Source organism: Bos taurus, chromosome 3 (assembly GCF_002263795.3).
Source record: "Bos taurus isolate L1 Dominette 01449 registration number 42190680 breed Hereford chromosome 3, ARS-UCD2.0, whole genome shotgun sequence".
NCBI lineage: Eukaryota > Metazoa > Chordata > Mammalia > Artiodactyla > Bovidae > Bos > Bos taurus.
This window is the reverse complement of record NC_037330.1, coordinates 4,450,899-4,470,770: the sequence shown is the minus strand read 5'-3', so window position 1 is coordinate 4,470,770 and position 19,872 is coordinate 4,450,899. Positions and strand designations below refer to the sequence as shown.

The 19,872-nt window shown below is 43.9% G+C and overlaps 1 protein-coding gene across 6 annotated transcripts in view; it reads left to right on the top strand.

Moving 5' to 3' along the window:
- PBX1 (PBX homeobox 1) overlaps positions 1–19,872 on the top strand; it is a 335,322-nt gene that overhangs the window by 10,245 nt on the left and 305,205 nt on the right. Inside the window, exon 1 of one of the 6 annotated variants that reach the window (XM_059884811.1) lies at positions 18,199–19,115. The exons of the other annotated variants lie outside the window; for them this stretch is intronic. Within the exon in view, the coding sequence (XP_059740794.1) occupies positions 19,100–19,115 (16 nt within the window). The 5' untranslated portion in view covers positions 18,199–19,099. Of the gene's footprint in view, positions 1–18,198; positions 19,116–19,872 lie in introns of those variants that run through there. 6 annotated transcript variants of the gene reach the window in all.

Below are 19,872 nucleotides of genomic sequence, written 5' to 3'. Positions count from 1 at the left end.
TTTCACTTAGAAAATAAAGATAAAAATGGTACCTATTTTGGAGGGTTATTGTGAGGATTAAATGAAGTAGTACATGTAAATTACAGTGCCTGGCATAGAGTAAACAGTCCATAACTGTTAGCTTTTATTATTTCTGGCCCTGTTTTCGTACATGAAAAAGAGAGGCTTGTACCAGATGGTCCCTAAAGACCAAGCCAATTCCAAGACTCTAATTCTGTGCTGAAAAAAGAAAAATAGTGCTGAATTTAAGATTTGTTTTCTTGTGTTTCTCTTGCCATTCTCTTAAAGTGAGAATGAGTTGTATCTGGCCAAAAGGCTGGGCAAGGTTGGGAGAAGAGGGGAAAAAAAGAATGGATAAGAGCAAAAATGAAGGTTTTCAATTATGTCCAAACTGGACAACAAGCACCTGTAAAGCTACAATGGCATTTTTAGTGATGACATTTTCTTAGCATTAGCAGCTGGAGATATTGTGTAATCATAGTTAAAAATATTTTCCCTCTGAAAACACATAGGCCCATCCATTCAATTCACAAAGTTTCAGAGGAGGAAGAGTAACATAAAGTGAGTTTAGGGCAACCTGACCTCTACCTGTCTTCCTCATCAGTTCCTACTTGAGGGAAAAATGATATTTTTCTTATAACAACAACCTTGGTACTAGTAGGTTTATTTTTATTTTTTTATAGCTTTCTTGGGATATATTTCATATACCATGAAATTCACCCATTTAAATTATACAGTTCAGTGGTTTTGGTCTATTCACAAAATTGTGCAACCATCACCACAACCTAAATTTAGAATATTTTTATCACCCCCTACAAAAAAAAAAAACCTTGTACTCATTACCAGTCAGTTCATATTCCTCCTCTTGCCTAGCCCCTGCTAATCACTAATCTCTGTCTGTATGGATTTAGCCATTGTGGACATTTCACATAAATGGAATCATATAATATATGGTTTATTCCTAGCTTTTTTCTCTTAGCGTGGTGTTTTTAAGGGTCACTGTGCTGTAGCATGTACTGATACTTCATTCCTTTTTATAGCCAAATAATATTCCATTGTATGGATATACCACATTTTATTTATCCATTTATCAGTTGATGGACATTCAGGTTGTTCACATGTGTTGTTGCTGCTCGGAACATTTTAACAAAGTTTTATGTGGCCATGTTTTTATTTCTCTGGGTATTTACCTAGGAGTTGAATGTTGGATCATATGGTAACTCTGTGCTTAGCATTTTGAGGAATTGGTGAACTTTTCCAGAGTAACTGTAGTAGATGTATTCTTAAGTTTTATTGTAAATGACATTACATTTGGTCTTCATCACTTTTAACATTCCATTTTTTCAGTCTTTTTCTTCAGTCCCTGATCTTTCTTTTCCTCTGTGTGTCAAGGTTTACTGTATTTTTTTTATCTTCTTGGATCAATACCTACTCTAAGAAAAAGTATTTTGATAGTTGCTTGACTTGAAGTGAACACGATCAAGATTTATATGAAACCTCTCTCAGAACTATCTGCATTTTAGAGAGAAAAAGAAGTGAAGTCAAAGGAATGAATCTCTATGGCTGAAATCTCAGGTGTCAGGTTCCCGGAGAAGAAGACCTTTGCCAAGAAGACCAGACGGTGTTCTGAAGAGCAGTCTAGTATGACAGAGAGAGCAGGGTGTCTGAGTGAAACCAGTCTGGATTCAGATCCTCACTTGTGTGTAACACTGGAAAGTTGATTTAACAGCGCTTCAGTATCCTTAGCTATACAGTAAAGACAATGCAATGTAGGCTTGCTTGAGGGACTAAACAGGACAAGAATATAAACCACACAGTTGCATGAGTGTGCTAAATAAACAGCAACTACTGTTGTCTTTTCAAAACCACACGACTGACTGTCGACCTCTGGTCTCATTAGTTTGACACTGTCTATTCAGGTTGGGTTTTCTACCAGCGCTGGCCACAAGGTTTTCAGACTCCCTGAGATACTTCCTGACAGTGCTTTTAAATGCTTTAAAAGATTTTCTGTATGAAAGGGGGGAACCCCCAAAACTCAGCAGAAGGTATCCCAACACTCTTGTACTTCCTGCCTTCAATCCTAGAGTTCTAGCGAGAGAAGAATCCCATTGAATAGTGCTATGCAGTGAACCCATATTTCATTCCAAATTTAATATTTTAAATTTTGTAGTAGTCCACTGGAAAAAAACAAGTGAAAAGAAACAGGTGAAATTAATTGTAAGAATACATTTTATTTAAATCCAAGTATATCTAAATTATTTCAACATGTCAATATAAAATTATTAATGAAATATTTCCACTTTTTGTATTAAGGCTTTCAAATCTATTGTATATTTTACATTTGTAGCACATCTTCCATTTGGACTAGCCCAAATGGGCAACTCCAAGTGCCCAAGAGGCTCATGGGACCAGTGTCCTCCATATTGGACAGCATGGCTGTCCATGCTGCCATGGAAGACTAAGGAAGACTCCTGGTTGTTCCCTACTCACACTTGATCTGGTGGTTCTGCACCAATTGAAATTGGTTCTTGATGGATAGCCATGTTGTGGAAAAAAAAAAAAAACAAAACAAAAACCATATCTAAGGCATCTCTTTCCAGCAGGGAATAATATCCCACTCCTGGGAGCCAGGATGAGGTAGTTCCCCTGTAACTCCTTCTGTTTTTACTTCTTTCTTTCCTTGACTCCCTGTTTTATGGTTTGATTCCTTATCCTAAGGATTTGAACTTGAAATGTTCCCTAAAATAAAATAGGTGGCGGAAATAACCACCTTTTTCTAGAATACAGTGGAACAAGTACAGAGAATTCTATGTGGAGACAAAAAAAAGTTTGCTGGATCTTGGGTCAAGAGTTCTAAGACCTAACGCTGCCTGCCTCCAAGTTACTATATTATTTTGAGAATGCCATTTATCCTCATGGTCTCATATTTCTACATCCATGGAATGGGCCACTTCAGTGAGCCACTAATCTGAGCCCACCTTTCACAGATCATGAGGTCTAACATGGTCCCCACCAGGGCCTGGATACATAGCATTTATGAAAGGAAATTCTTCTTTCATTGTTATGGCACTTCTAATTTATCCTCTGACTCCTTATATCTTTTCTAGACAGTCATGTAAAACTGGTTATGGTGGTGTTAAAGCAACTTCCATCAATCAAATTGAGTTGGAAAGGCAAGCTGGGAGGAAAAAAAAAAAAGTAGTAATTTTTTTTTCCCCCCTAATTGAAGCATTCAGTATCACATTTTACAAAGCCAGCTGGAGGCCAGTCCCAGTTTAATCCACCTTGTTGACTCCATGACTAAATGCAAATTATGTTTCTTTTGCATCCTATCTGTTTGTAGCTATTGGATTCTAGACTGAAAATTGCTTTTGGAAAATACGAAGATTTACGGTTCTGGACTTGGAAGTGCAGTATACCTTTGCCAAGTTCATATGGTGCGGCCCAGGAAGTCAGCAAATTTAGGTTTGCTTTACACCTTAGAATTGTGGACAGTTGCTTGTTCAGTGTGCCTCAGCTGAAACACTAAAACGATGTCTGTTTCCCACCTATCTGTCAGTGGGGCTTCTGGAAACTTAAAGTGAAGATATTTAGAAAGATGTTTGACTTTCCTTGAGAAAGTGTCAGTGTGAGAAAAGTTCTCTGTTTGTCCTGCTTTGAGACAAGTTTGAATCTGCCAGGAGGTCAAAGGAATAAATTTACCTAGTGGCCTGTGCTGGCAGGGCCGCCAGTCATTTTTCTGAGGGTTTTAGGTGATTTGAGCTCCAGTCTTGTCACCGTAAGAGAATCCTCCTTATAATTACCATTGTTAATAGAACTGAAAGTTTGCATTTATCTTTTGTTCCTAACAAAGAAAGCCTCTCAGAGACCCCGATGATGATGAGCCCAGCCTACATCCATTCTGAAAGGCTCTCTGTGGATATGAGGGTACAGACGTTAATTCCTCACTGCAGAGGTGCTAGGGCCGTGCACCCTGCTTACATTAACAAACATTTAAAAACAAAGCCGGGGCGATACCAGCACAGCTTTCCTCCGTGTGGTCTCCTTACCAGGGTGACTGTAACCCCTAACCCCTTGCAAGGGAGATGCGAGGTTGGGTGTGGGTAGGTGGTGATGCCCCGGGCAGCACGGAGTATAAAGGCCAGACGAGAAGTAACCAGATCCTGTGAGGAATAAATTAAAGCCACTTCCTCCCGAGGCCAATCAACGGGGAAAGAAAGCAACAAAAACCTTAGAGATGAGAGAGCCTGTTTGCTTAGATCAGGTGGAAAAGAGAAATCGGAGTTTTCGAAAAGGAGTTTAAAGGGACGCATTACAAAATAAAACTTTGGGAACTTAAGAAAATGCTAAGAAACCATGGAGGAGCAGGACAGTGAGCCACATGGCCTTGTGCTAGCTAAGAGAGGCCCCTTCAGACAGGATCGCAATGCCTCTCGCTGGGCCTGGTTAGACGGGCGCCTAGGTCTTGCGGCAGCATCCCGCTTAGCTAGGCTTTCAGAGGAGGGGGCTCTGCGGGGGCCGTGACGCCTCCTAGAAAACTGGTGATCTCGCCGCGGATCTGATAGGGATGCTGGGGAGCGCCCGCCGGCTCCGGTCCCCTGCCGGCCGGAGGCCTCCAATGAGCCCCGCGGGGCTGCGCTCACTGGCCAGGAGCCGCCGCCCCGCGCAGAAGCGGCCTGGAGCCCCCAAGCCCGGCGCCGGCCGCTCTTGAGCGGCCAAGGAAGCCGAGCATTCCCGGAGCTGAGCTTGGTTGTGTATTCACGGATTTTCTTCTCTTTGGCGCCCCAGGCTCCCTCTCTTCCCAGCCACCTCCTTTCTGGGCTGCCCTCATCATCTCTCTAATCCCCGAGAGGGTGATAGGAGAGGACCCAATCCTATCCTATCATAGGGAGAAAACCATCCTTCTTTTATTAAATACCCCCCCAGGCCAGGCTTGGACCCACCTTGCCACAGCAATCAGAGCCTCTGGTGAGGAGCAAGGGTGTGGAGGTCTGTCACCAGGGAGCCAGGCGTGGGGGCTGTGCTGCATTTTCCATACGCACAGTGGCCGAGCAGTACAGACACTGGTGGCGGTGGTTTTGCATACAGAAGTGAAATTCAGAAGGCAGCGTGCAAGCACGTGGGTGAGTGTCTGCGGGTGCCAGCGCTCACACGCACACATCTTAATTTGCAGCTCCTGCTTAGTTGCCTCGGTGTCGTTTCCTCTGTATTCGGTAAATAATCTAGTTGATGCTTTATGGTATTGAAATGAATCAAGTAACATAATCAGAAGTTCCTGCAGAAACCCTCCCATCTTCTTTCTCTCATCTCTTACAGGGAGCATCTTCCCCTGGGGAGATTTTTAACCCAAAGAACCTTGATGTATTTTAAACAGCATTGGTATTTGTTTTTGTCAAGCTTGGTCTTTCTTTAACACTTGAAGAAGGTTGGAGGCCTTCCTGCAGACCTAGTTGCTGATATGGCCGCTTGGATTGTCTTGTCTCAGAGGAAGGCCTAAAGGGGCCTCAAGCTGCTTTCTTTTTGCAAGTCTTCTGAAAGTAAAGGATTAATTTTGGTGGTTTGCCCCCCCTCTAGCCCATACACACAGTTGCCTCCCCTCCCCCACCTAGCCTGCTGGAGCCGAGGCAGGAAGGGGCTGTCGTCATGCTCAGGCCTAAGCCATATTACTTTATTTTTCTTTGTAGAAAGTTACACTACGAAAGATGTTCTTCATGTGTGATTATTATTCTTAAATGGATTCTTGTGCTTTCCTATCATTGCTCTGTTACAGCCTCCCGGGGCACCCATCAGGTCCTCTAATTAGACCCTCCAGAAACTGTCTATTGAGTGAATGTGGGAGAGTGAGAAGTCAGAAATGTTGAATTCCTTCATTACTTTGAAAATCTTTGAATTAATTCTCTCTATAAATTTCTACTAGCCCAGTCTTGGATCCACCAGCTGAAGAATGAGGCCCATTATTCATTTCACAGGATAAGTTTCTCATCCCTGTAACTCTGGGGGAGAAGATGGAAGCGTTATTATATAGGTTGAGAGTTGACATATTCTTTCTGACTGTTATAGATATTATAGCTAAAATATAAGAGTAGCAATACTAATACCAGTGATGAGGATAATAAAGAATGAAAATAATTACCTTCTCTCTGTTGCTGATTTGGACACTGCCCCCTCCTACTCATTTACCATACTATCTCTTCCCTTTTTAGGCATTTCAGGCTGGAATATCTTGGTAACTACAACTTTCAGTTAACTTTGTAAAGGTTTACACGAAGGAGAAAATCTCCCCAGTGTCTTCCATTTGGACTTACGTATGCAAAGATGGGTTGTCTTGCCAATATCCCACAAGAATATATCTTCTTCTCACTTACGTTGGCTAATGTCACCTCCTGAATGTTGGCCTTCATAAGTGAAGAGTCATGAACACTTGATTGCTTTGAAGTAAGTTTGACCACATATATTTTTAAAAATATTTATTTATTTGGCTGCACCAGGTCTTCATTGTGGCCTGCAGGATCTTCAGTTGTGGTATATGAACTCTTACTGTGGCATGTGGGATCTAGTTCCCTGACCAGAGATAGAACCTGCAACCCCTGTGTTGGGAGCATAGAGTCTTAGCCACTGGACTGCCAGGGAAGTCCTTGATCACATATTTTTGAACACAGACATTTCTGGAGATATTGGGCCAAACTCTTACCTCCCACAGGTTGAAAAGTAAAAAAGTTAAAAATAAATTCCTGCCCTGCTTGGGTTTAATTTTTCAATACCAGTTAGACATTTCATTTTAGACCTCCTGTAGGACATGATGAAATTACAGAGTTTGCATTCTATATTGGCCCATTTGTTGCTGTAGCAAATATTTAAGACACTTCTCTGTTTGAGGCATGAAAGACACGGAGAAATGCAAATGTGCCAGCGATGGCCCTTACCCTCAGGGAACCTACAGCCCAATGTAGGCCCAGAATCATGGTCATGATCTTTGTAGCATGGGCAGCAGACTTGCTCCCGAAGGCCTGTTCCCAAGACAGGACTGTGTTCCTTAGGGCTAGGTGTGTGTCTGAGGAGGTCATTCCGAGCCAAAGGTGTCACAGGCTGATAGGCATGGAAGAGCGCTTTCTTTCATTCAGAGGGTGCAGACTGTTATGTAGGCAGCCCAAGAAGTGTTCTGTGTCTGAGTTCTCGTGTAGCTCACCTTCTTTCCCTGAACACTGCCTCTGCTTCCTTTCCTTTCTGCCTCTTCCTTCCACTCTCTTTTGTTTTTATTCTTTTTAACTCCCCTCCACTGGGGCCTCCCCCAGACCCACAAATCGCTATTTGCCCAACCTGTGACCTGAGACCACTTGGCATTTCCCCAGGATGGCTGGAATTTACCGCCTGCCGAAGAAGCATCTGTGACATTTGCTCACCTGGGCAGCTTAAGCTACAGGGTCCGCGTGGAGGGACTGCTGAAAGGAAGTGTGAAATTTACCTCTGCGCACCAAGGTTCTTGCCAGCAGGGAGACAAACAAGGATGCTTTCAAGAAGCTGAAATTAATTTTTATCAGGGTATGCGTATATAGTCCTATATATTCATACACACATTTATTATGTATTCAATAAATGTGTGTAGACAATTTGTACATTATCTGTTATTCTCTAGTCATTATTTTAACAAATTAAATTTTCATGGTTAGCTTCATCTTTCACATTCATACCCTCCCCTTGCACAGCTCCCTTCTTTCTTCCTCTCACTCCCTGCTGGTAGAAGACACTGGGTTAACTTAGTGCTCTTTGAGGCCTTGTGCCATCAGCCCTCCTGTCTCCTTAAGGTTTATGAGATTCTGGTGATGGCTTTCTCACTGTGGTGGTCGGCCCAACCAGGCCCAGTTGTTCTGCTGGTAAGGAAATAGCTGCTTGTCTCTTTGGATCAAACTGGTCTAGGAGCTTCTTCAATCCAGTTACTGGGACAGGCCAGCCTTAGAGGCTTCTCTGGCTCTTGGAACACACGGACGCACAGTCTGTGTGTCCTGGCTGTCAGCCGAGGAAGGGAGGCAGGCAGTGTAGATGGTTAAGCTGTTACTTTATACTCGTGTTTACCCTGTCCAAGTGATTTGAAGGGGAAGAGTGCTTTGGGCCCCAGGCTGGGGCAAGAGTGCTGGTGGGTCATTTTAGCATGAAGCTGAATGGAAAATGTCAGCGGGAGTGATGCCTCATTTTCCCTTTGGAGCATGGAATTCTGTAATAATAGTTAATGCATGGAACACTTAAAATATGTGGAGCTCCTATTGCCCCAACTTTTAAGGTGAAGAAACTGAAAGAGAGTTTCATAAACTTTCCGAAAGTCACACAGCTCAGGAGAGGATCCGTTGAGACAAGTTTGACTTAGGAAGTTTTACTAAATGTAAATTTTTCTACCATGGTATTCATTCCCATTGAGTGACAGCCCTTCAGCTTGTGATTCTTCCCAGAAAATCCCATGGAATCCTACTCAGTTGTCCAAATAACAAATCATTTGGCTCTGCCTACTTCTGGTCCTGTTTCTCAGGTACATGAACTTCATTATCTCTTGGCTATGGTTGGCTGTAAAGCATAAATAAAAGGAGATAAGTCCAAAATTCTCCTTGGGCCTCTTTCCTGATTTTTGTTAGGCCCCTGCCTTTGTTTTGAGAATCTACCTCCTGACTCCTTCAGGCAACGAACATGACTTATCTTCATCAGTTCAGTTCAGTCGCTCAGTCGGGTCCGACTCTTTGCGACCCCATGATTTGCAGCACGCCAGGCCTCCCTGTCCATCACCAACTCCCAGAGTTCACCCAAACTCATGTCCATCGAGTCAGTGATGCTATCCAGCCATCTCATGTCTGTCGTCCCCTTCTCCTCCTGCCCCCAATCCCTCCCAGCATCAGGGTCTTTTCCAATGAGTCAGCTCTTCGCATGAGGTGGCCAAAGTATTGGAGTTTCAGCTTTAGCATCAGTCCTTCCAATGAACCCAGGACTGATCTACTTTAGAATGGACTGGGTTGGATCTCCTTGCAGTCCAAGGGACTCTCAAGAGTCTTCTCCAACACCACAGTTCAAAAACATCAATTCTTAAAAAAAAAAAAAAATCAATTCTTGGGCGCTCAGCTTTCTTCACAGTCCAACTCTCACATCCATACATGACCACAGGAAAAACTATAGCCTTGACTAGACAGACCTTTGTTGGCAAAGTAATGTCTGTGCTTTTGAATATGCTGTCTAGGTTGGTCATAACTTTCCTTCCAGTGAGTAAGCGTCTTTTAATTTCATGGCTGCAATCACCATCTGCAGTGATTTTGGAGCCAAAAAAAATAAAGCCTGACACTATTTCCACTGTTTCCCCATCTATTTCCTATGAAGTGATGGGACCAGATGCCATGATCTTCGTTTTCTGAATGTTGAGCTTTAAGCCAACTTTTTCACTCTTCTCTTTCACTTTCATCAAGAGGCTTTTGAGTTCCTCTTCACTTTCTGCCATAAGGGTGGTGTCATCTGCACATCTGAAGTTATTGATATTTCTCCCGGCAATCTTGATTCCAGCTTGTGCTTCCTCCAGCCCAGTGTTTCTCATGATGTACTCTGCATATAAGTTAAATAAGCAAGGTGACAATATACAGCCTTGATGTACTCCTTTTCCTATTTGGAACCAGTCTGTTCCATGTCCAGTTGTAACTGTTACTTCTTGACTTGCATATAGGTTTCTCAAGAGGCAGGTCAGGTGGTCTGGTATTCCCATCTCTTCCAGAATTTTCCAGTTTATTGTGATCCACACAGTGAAAGGCTTTAGCATAGTCAGTAAAGCAGAAATAACATGTTTTTCTGGAACTCTCTTGCTTTTTTGATGATCCAGCAGATGTTTGCAATTTGATCTCTAATGTAGGCTAAAACTTGATTGCCCCTCTGTTTTATATATATATATATATATAAATATATATAAATGTATTTGGCTCCTCTTTCTCCTTTGTGCTCGGTCATGTCCGACTCTTTGTGACCCCATGGACTATATTAGCCCACCAGGCTTCTTTGTCCATGGGATTTTCCAGGCAAGAATACTGGAGTGAGTAGCCATTCCCTTCTCCAGGGAATCTTCCTGACCCAGGAATTGAACCTGGGTCTCCTGCATTGCTGGCAGATTCTTTACCATCTGAGCCACCAGGGAAGCCCAAATTGAGAATCCTTTAGCCAGACTCCCATCCAAGCACTAACTAGTCCTCACCCTGCTTAGCTTCCAAGACTAGATGAGATCAGACATATTCAGGATGGTATGGCTATACATGTATATGCATAATACATAGCTCACCTTTTCTGATTCCTTTTCAGAAGCCTGGGACTTGGGAGCTTAAAGCAGGGCACAGTGTCTTGTTGTTGCATGCCCTTCCTGGTCTTGTTGTCCTTCTGTCTCACCTCTGTGTGTGGTCACACTCTGGCCCAGGGCAGTGCAATGATTCTTTTTTTTTTTTTCTGGCCGCATCATGTAGCATGTGAGATCTCAGTTCCCCGATTGAACCCACACACCCTGCAGTGGAAGCCCTGAGTCTCAATTGCTGGACCTCCAGGGAAGTCCCCTCAGATGGTTCTAAAGGTGTGAATGAAGATTGCTTTGGTGAGACCACAAAGTCTCACGTGCCCAGCTGTGGAGTTGCTCTTGGTTTTGAGGAGTGGGTGTTCTCAGTTTAGAGATGGGGACAGTGCCTCCCAAGGAGTGGCGCAGCCCAGAGCGCAGCCAGCCTGATGTCAAGGACCTAGGTGGGGAGCAGGTCCTGGGGACGGGCGTGGATGCTGGTGGTTCAGGGCCTGTTACTGTCACATCGCCCCAGGGGGTAGAAGGGAAAGAAGGATTTCAAGGACTTATATTTAAATGTATGGTTTAGAAAACCGTATAGTCCCAGGAAGATTTTAACAAAGAACATTTTATAGAAGCAAATGAATTCACTGTTAATCGTATGGCCCTAGCTCAGTATCTACGATAACCCCCCACGTTTATATTTTTTTCCTGTCGTTTTCCTTGTGGCTGTATGAATTTTCTATTTCTTGGAGATGACTGTATACTCAGGGATGAAATTTTCTTCTGTTTATCAACAGAACCTGTTATATATGTTATTTATTTATTGCTCATTTCATTTCAAAGAGGAATTCAAGTAGCTTACCAGAAGGTACAAATAAAACAAAGAGATTTACTAGAGAAATGAGGCAGTTAGAAGAGAAAAGATAGAAAAATGTAAAGTGCAAGGGAACGTTAGTATGTAAAATTGCATGCACCAGATCCTTTCTCATTTTGGCCTTCTCAAGCCTTTTGCTGATAAGTCAATAGCTTCCTGATTGTTCAGAACAAACTAGTCTTAAGACCTTGTTCAATCTAGATCCTGTACATGGCTGTGGATTTGACACTTTGTTTCCTGGTAGCAGAAGCAAAAAGGGTAATAGGATCAGTTTCAAATTTCAAAGCCTTTAGTATTGAAAGTGAATCATTTGTTGGCTGCATGCAATTCCTGACATGGTTCCTAATAAGAAGATGCTAAATGATATGATAGATGTTGCCCTCAACATAGGAACAAAATATTCTAGTTCGTATTTTACTGTAGCTGTTTCTATATAGCATCCCCACAGCACTAGCCAGATTTTATTATAGCTGTTTGTTTACAATCTGACTCCCTTATCAGGCTAATGAATTCTGGAAAATAATAATAAGATCTAACATGTTCTCATCAACATAAATATAGTAAATATATATATAGTAAATACTCAATTAATATTTTTTGAATTGAAACACTTATTATCCAAAAGGAGGAAAATCCATGCATTAATATTTATTGAGAATTTTTACCAAAAAGAAGGATCAAAAGCCCCTGCCCTAGAAGAATTTATGGTCTGCTGGGATAGATACATCTTAATGGATACATTGGACCCTAGCTTGATAACTGCTTTATAATAGAGATATGAACATTTTATTTATTTATTTATTTATTTTTTGGTGAAATGAGGCATGAGATTGCTTAAAATGCACTCCCAGTCGTCTTGCGTCTCCGTTTGGAGTTTGGGCTTTGGGTCCTTAAGCCAAGAGGGGAGGGGAAAATCAGGAATAATGAGGGCATCTGAGAGGAAAGAGGCCACTGTCTTGCAGTTTGCATTTCCACTTCTTTCTCTTTTGGGGAGAAGGTCCTTGGCTAACTCACCCAGCCTCCATGACCCCCAACTCTCTGGGATGTGGGAGGGGTAGGGCTGCAAGGAGGTAGGGAGTGGGCCCCTCTTGGGGCCTCTTCCTGACTTGACCTGGCAGCCTCAACAGGGAGACTGGTTCCTTTTCCCACTGCCGGCAACGTGATCACCATCACCGCCATTCCTGTAATGACTTATAGAGATCCTAAGACCAGGAAGAATGAATGATCCCTGGGACATATTTGTAAAATAAAGAGTGAAAAGAGTAAATAACTCCCACGTCTGACTTTTACCCAGATTTATTAATTTTCCCAGGGATCAAACCCGGGTCTCCAGCATTGCAGGCGGATTCCTTACCAGCTGAGCCACAAGGGAAGCCCTATTAATTTTTAGTTATTCGTTATTAATCAGAGAATTTTTACCTTCATATTTCCCTTTCTTCCCTCTTTTCCTTTCCTCATTTAAAAAAAAAAAAAAAACATTTACTCGGCACGGACTTCTAAGCTAGGCACTATGAGAAATGCAAAATAGGACCTTGTCCTTAATTGCTTATCATTGGGAGAAGGTAGAGAGGGCTCAGGGCAGCCACTGATCAGGGCTTTGCAGGTCACTTGAGTGTAGGACGGTCTTTAACCCTCAGTATGCTCTGAAAGTTTCCAGAAAGATGACTGCAGTTTTCTCTGAGCTTGTAACCTTCTTCCCCCTCTAGATGGTACACTCCTAGTGTGCAGCGCTTCTTTCATCTCTGCATGCCTAGCACCATGCTTGGTATATGTACCATACTCATGTGTTAGTTGAAGGAAGGAAGGAAAAAGGAGTCACACAATTCATCTAAATCTGAATAGAACTTATTTCTATTTTCAGACTACCTATCTTAAGACCTTATTTCCAAAATTACTACTATTTGCTGGCTTCTGAACCTTATGTGTGTGCTTCTGCGATGTGTCAAAAAGTAGAAGACAGGATGTAAATTGCTCTTAGGTCTATTGGATCACTCTTGTGAAGTGCTCCAAAATCAGTGCTCAGAGAGAAAAAGGTTTCTGGTTAGAATCAACCTGTTATTGAATGGGGACAATTCTTGAATGGCTTCTTTAAGTCTGGGTTTTCTGAGTTATTATCTTGGCCTTAGGGTCAGGAAGGATGCTCAGGGTATCCTTGGGTAGATGGAGGGGTGGGGAAGAGTGTGCAAGAGAGGACACATGAGAACCCTGTAAAGACAAGTGATAATCAGATTGAGGAAGCTGGCTCCACACAATCTTCAGTGGGAGAGGCGGAGGTGGGAAGGGCAGCTGCTTTAACTAGTCAGTGGCTCAGATTCCAGTACCTTCCTTTTACTCCCATCCTCAAATTGTCCTCCTGTCTTTTCCTATCTGCAAAGCCTCCTCTTTTCTCTTTTCCTTCTCCCAAATGTTAGGCCAATTTTCTCTTTGCTCCTGCTGACTTTTTACCCAGGTTTACTCCTATGAGTTCAATTAGAATGTTGGGAAAGGACTCCTCCATTAAATAATAATAATAATAATAAATACAAATAAACTTAGGAAGTTGAAAGTTAGATATTTTAAAATGTGAAAGTGATTGCAGACCCTGAGGCAGGGGAAGTGATTGAATAAGAAGCTCTCTTGGGCACTCTCTACAGCTTCTCCCCTCACCCCTCCCAGTGTGAGCATGTGTAATTTAAACCTGTCCTTGGACAGGAGGAAAGGAAGAATTGCCCCCACCTTCCTCCTGCCAGCTCCCTCCCTGTGTGGAAATTCCTTGGTTGGAGTCTGTGATATCTCAAACTGGGCTGTCACTTTTCAGGGTCACTCTCTGGGGCTGTCCTTCCCCATCCCAGCGCAGTTCACATGTTTCTGAGTTAAGAGTAGCAGAAAGCTCATTTTTGTTACACATTTCCCTCCTTACGAGCCCTCTTCCATGGAGGGTCCTCCGTGTGCTTTAGTGCCTTTGCCATTTAGGCCTCTCCTGGGGAGGATGGGTGTGTGTGTCTTAGACCAGGAATCTCACTATGGCCTTTGGGGAGGGCTGTGGTCTTTGAGGATCAGTACATTTTTTAGAAAGTCTTGAAGATTCCCTTTGGCTTGATTGGAAGACCACTTGAACCAGTTTCTCTGTCTGATTCTCTTCCATGGCTATTGCACTCTCTTCAGCAGAGTCACTCTATCTAAGGCTTCTTATCCTCTTCTATGTTGCCGAGACTGTTACCTTAAGTTGGGCATCTCAGCAGCTAATAAAATGTCTAGCCGAGAAACCTTTAGCATTTTGCTTTCTAATCTTTTTCCTTTACATCCTATATGCGTGTGTAGTTTTTTCTTGAATAAGGACCCCTTTCCTTTATGTTATTAATAAACAAAATAGCTTTCAATTTACAGTCTCACCCCTTTTGTATGCCATCCTTTGCATGAGTTGTGCTTATAGACATTCATTCATTCATCCAGATATTCAAAAAATGACATCTTCCTGGGGTACTAAAGTTAAATAGAAAGAAGTCTGGAAACTCTGATATACACAGAGAAGATATGTGTTGTACTCACACCCTTGGAAATTAGAGCAATTTGTAGTATCTTGAAAGAACTGTAAATATAGGTGATCACTCTTACAATCCTACTGGCAAATTCACGCATCAAACCAAATAGGAAAATGCACCCAACATCCACTGCTTATGTTTAACGGTTTATACTGGTGGAGTTGTTCCTCTAATGCATGCGGACAGATAGGAGTAAGCAGGGCAAAGGGTATTATTTGCAGAAGATACACGTGTGTCCATGTCATTGCTGGCCTGGAGAGTTGCTCAAGGGTGAAGATGCTATAGTTACCCTCTCAAGAGCAAGCCTCAAATACGGCACTAGGCATGTGATGAGTGTCCAGTAGATGCTTGTTTTTCTTTCTTCATTTCCAAAGCAAATCAGAAACATACAGGCCCATTTGGAGCAGCCCTGTGATGCAGGGGGACAGATTCTGGCCTGTTCTGCTTTTAAATAGATGGGTAAGAGGGGCTTGCGACTCAGGCCAGCTTTCTCACCTGTAAGGTGTGCATTGTTACACTCATCTGCCTGGTCCTCTCCACTTCCAGGAAGATTATGAATCTCCAGTGAGATCTAAGTGTAAAATGCATTGTAAATTACAAAGCATAACCCAACTTGCAGATTTTTATATTTTTATTTTTTTTCTCTAACTTATCCTGTCACCACTGCTTACAAAATCGAAGCAAGAGAGCGAACTCACAGTTTGGCAGGCATGTGGAAGGCTGATTTAGAACATGGCATAGATTTAGAAATCTTGTTGAACACAGAATTGGTGGGGCATGCAGTTGAATATGGAGCTTGAGATCTCGAGAGAGTTGAGCAGAGAGGTGTGATTTAGAGTTTGATGATGGTGCGTTGAGACCGTTATCCACAGAGGGAACGTGGAAATAGAGGTTAGCTGCCCACAGAGAAAACAGTGGTGACAGTCCACCAGGATTTGTATGGAGAATGGAACTTGGATGTCGACCTCGCGAACCTTCACATCTAAGGATGAAGCGCAGGACAGTGTGCATGAGGGAGATAGCAAGTGTGGTTTGATGTGAACAAATACTGTCTGCCTGCTTCACTTCCCTGGTTCACGCACCAGGTGGGATGAGCTACTGCTGGATCTTCAGTTAAGGGGTACTGATGTTCACTTCGGACGGATGTACTTGAGAAGTGTATGGGTCCAGTTTTGGTAACTGTGTCCTTTATTTTGAATCTACTCCTTAGCTTCACGGAAGCAAGGCGTGTCATGGGCAGAACACTGGATGGGGGTATTATGGAGAGTGGGGACGGGTACGTTCCTTTTACTTCGGGCGTCTTCTTCGCCTTATGGTTAAGTAAAGGGGTTTGATCTGAACGATGTAAGAGGTCTCTTCCAGGGCTTCCCTGATAGCTCAGTTGGTAAAGAATCTGTCTGCAATGCAGGAGACCCCAGTTCGATTCCTGGGTCAGGAAGATCTGCTGGAGAAGGGAAAGGCTTCCCACTCCAGTATTCTTGGGCTTCCCTTGTGGCTCAGCTGGTAAAGAATCCACCTGCAATGCAGGAGACCTGGGTTCGATCCCTGGGTTGGGAAGATCCCCTGGAGAAGGGGAAGGCTACCCACTCCAGCATTCTGGCCTGGAGAATTCCACAGACTGTATAGTGCGTGGGGTCACAAACACAACTGAGTGACTTTCACTTTCACTTTGCAGGGCTGGGCTTGTAGCACATCTTTTGTAGGACAAAGAGCCCTTTTTGGAAGGTGAATCCTCACGTCATGTAATGTTTTTAATCTGCCCTTTCTTTGTTTTTAATTGCCAGTCTTTGTGTGTCCAATTTTCTTGAGCAAGGACATCAGACATACTTATTTGCCATGTGGAGTTTATCTTCCAATTCATAGGAACTCAAAATGAGGGGTTTTCAATACACATAGTCCCTTACTAACACCAGTTTCTCAGAAGCTTCAAGAACGGTCATCTCGTTCGTCCGTCTATATGCCTCTCTTTATCAAACAGAGAGGTTTTGTGTGTGTGAAGTTGTGCCCATTTGCAGCCATGGGGCACTTCTGCTTCAAGAAACTGCCTCACGAATACCACCCCAGGGGCTGTTCCTAGGAGGGGTAGAGAGAGAAAAGCCAAATGTTCTAGCATCCCCCACCCCCCACCCCATTCTAGCCCTGAAAGTGTGAATCTCCCACCCAGTCGCTTAAGCCTATGTTTCATATGCAGAAAGAATGAGAGGGGAAAGCCCTGGGGATGTGAGGAGGCCTTTTCCCCTCTCATCTCTGGTTGCTGGGATGGACAGCTGATTTGGGGGAATTGAAATCCAGAGTCTGAGGCAAAGAGCAGAGGACAGAGGCCAGACCCAAAGTGACTGCGAGATGGCAGGCGGGCACAAAATGATTGAATGAAATAGGGATACCATCACTGGGAGCTGAAAAACCTCACGTCCAGATGTGGTCAGAGAGGTTCACAGAATGAAAGACAGTCTGATGAGTGAGATACACACGCCTGTAGAGTACAATAGAAAAATCAATAGTAAGTGGAGGTGAAAGAGTTCTAGCCGGCTTTTATTGAGCACAAAGAAGACAAACTGGCTTTTGCAGTGGTTCCAGCTCTATGTTAATGGTGCTTTTTAAAGAACTCCTGTACCGAGTAGGGAGAAAAAGTCAAACAGGAGAGGTTGCCAGCCCAGACATGCAAAACATACACATACACACAGATAAAGGAAAAAGAGAAATTGACTCTGAACTGAATGTTCTGGGGTTTATGCATGTGGTGAAGTGTGTCTTAATTTTACACACGTATTTTGGACTTTCAGATGGCGTAGAGTTTGATCTATCTTTTCCCATCCCTGGTTCCTTCTTCCCTCCCTTTGCTTTCTACAAGTCTACTGTGGCTTTATTAGGAATCCCTTTGGTTTAAGGGGGAAAAAAGAGAGACTGGCTGGAGGGGGAAGAAACCAGACTAGTTCTTGGCTGGAGCCCACAGCATGGGCCCAGAGAGTCATGCCCTGGCCTCTGTTTGCTTAAGCACATGCCCCTCACCCCCACCCCCACGGTGCCCCTTTTTTTTGTAAGGGGGCTGACAGAGACTCTTTCTACCCTCCTAACCTGTTCCCCCCCCCCCTTTTCAGTTGTTTAAAGAGAGTCTTTCCCTTTCTCTCTTTCTCTCTCTCTCTTTTTTTTTTTTTTTTTTTGAGTTTTTCTTTTTTTTTTGAGGCTTGAGCCCAGAGAGCAGTGAATTTCTCCTTGCTGGCCCCTCCTCTCCTCCCCAGCCCCCTCCCTGATGAAGAGTTCATCCAAAGTTCGCATCCAGACTCTGAACAAAGTGGCCCAGACCTTTTCCTGACTCCTCACCCTTTGTCCTCATCACTCAGTGACAGACAGGAATCAAAAGCTGAGGACCCAGCCGGGACAGGGCCATGGGGGAGGTGGGAGAAAGGAGAAGAGTTCCCATTAACTGGCCCGGCCCTTAACAACCGCGGGGAGGAGCAAGGTCCTGGGGGAGGAGGGGGAGGAGGGGAGGAAGGCGGAAGAAAGAGGGAGAGGGGGAGGAGGAGAGGAGGGGAAGGGGAGGGGGAAGAAAGAGGTGGTGGCCCCAGAAAGGATTTTTGTTTAAGTTTCCCCAGGCACACTGAGCATTCCCAAGTTATTTGCAGACAGTTTCATCTGGTTTCTGTTTGAGGAGAAGAGAGAATGGGATGATCCGTAAGGAGATGGGCCCGGCAGAGGGGGGAGAACGGGACAGGGAAAAAGATAGGGGGAGTGCGTTTTTCCTAAAGCTGGAAACATGGAAGTTTTCTGATCCTACCGTGAGAAAACAAATTCTCTGAGAGATCAGGGCTCACCTTTTGGAGGTGGATAACACTTTTCAGGACACGGGAGGACCATAGAGCAAATTACTTCTCCTCGAGTGCTAAATGATTCCCTGGTGCCCTGGAAAGAGCCCGTTTACCTCCGAAAGGTGAATTGTTTATTGCTGGCAAGTAGAATATTGGCTGTAATGCTGGCTCATCCATCCTCTTGCATCCCTGTGAGGTATTCAGGGTGGAGGTGATGCTATCCACCTGTCACTGCAGGAAGAGGGCTGACAGATGCCTTTCTGACTCCTGTTCCTGGGGTTTGAATTGTCAGGGAAGGAGGGGAAGTGACTTTTCCAAGGTCTTAGAGTGAGTGAGCCACTGACGGAGGTGGAATTAGATTTCTGTCCCAGTTACAATGCACTTGTTACTGGGAGAAACAAGTGTCTTAACTCTGATATGGAGCCTCATGGAGAAAGGCTGGTAGGAGAAATACCTCGGCCAGCTCTTAGGAAGGGAGAGGCCAAAAGGAGGATGCTTCTGTGGTTGTCCCAACCTCATTAGGTTTTTTCCTCTTAGTGCTTTGGGTCTCTGGGCTGTCTGCTCATTTGTACTGTCTGTCTCATGCATTCCTACCCGTGGTTCCCAGTAGTCACCATCTCCCATGCCTCCAAGGTCAGGTATGTGGCTGAGTTCAGGTAAACAAGCATGGGGCGGGGGGGGGGGGGGTGGGTGGGTGGGTGGTGTGTGTGTGTGAAAAATGAGGCCTGAGTTGGTGAGGAGGAAGTTAAAATTGTGAGATGCCATTTTTGGTGAGCCTTAATGCAGAAGACAGCAGTGTGAAATCCTGCTTGATGTTATGGCCAGAGATCTGTTGCTTTTTTTTTCCTTTTTGATCTATTGCTTTTTGCTCCCCTAAATCTTCAAAATCATAGTGAACTCTGTGACTCCTAAAAGCAGATGCTGTCACCTAGCCCTTCACAGTTTGGATGATGGAGGGAATTGGGAATTCCTTCTGTTGGGGTGAATAGGGAATGGATCTAAGGCGTCAGGGCACTTGGGTTCTGTTTGTCCTTCTGGCTGTGGATTTATTATAATAAATTAATGGCTTCCAGGTGGTGTAGTGGTAAAGAATCTGCCTTCCAGGGCAGGAGACACAAGAGACGCGGGTTTGATTCCTGGGTCGGAAAGATCCCCTGGAGTAGGAAATGGCAACCCACTCCAGTGTTCTTGCCTGGAAAAATTCCATGGACAGAGGAACCTGGTGGGCTGCATGACTGAGGTCACAACGAGTCAGACAACCAAGCACAAAGGGGAGAGAGAAGCCAAATAAAGTATAAAAAAGATTCTTTGTGGCGATGTTGAGGTTTGGTGATATTAAAAACTTCTAGTACATGATTATTATTCAGGTTTTATGTGCCACAAATTATGCATAGT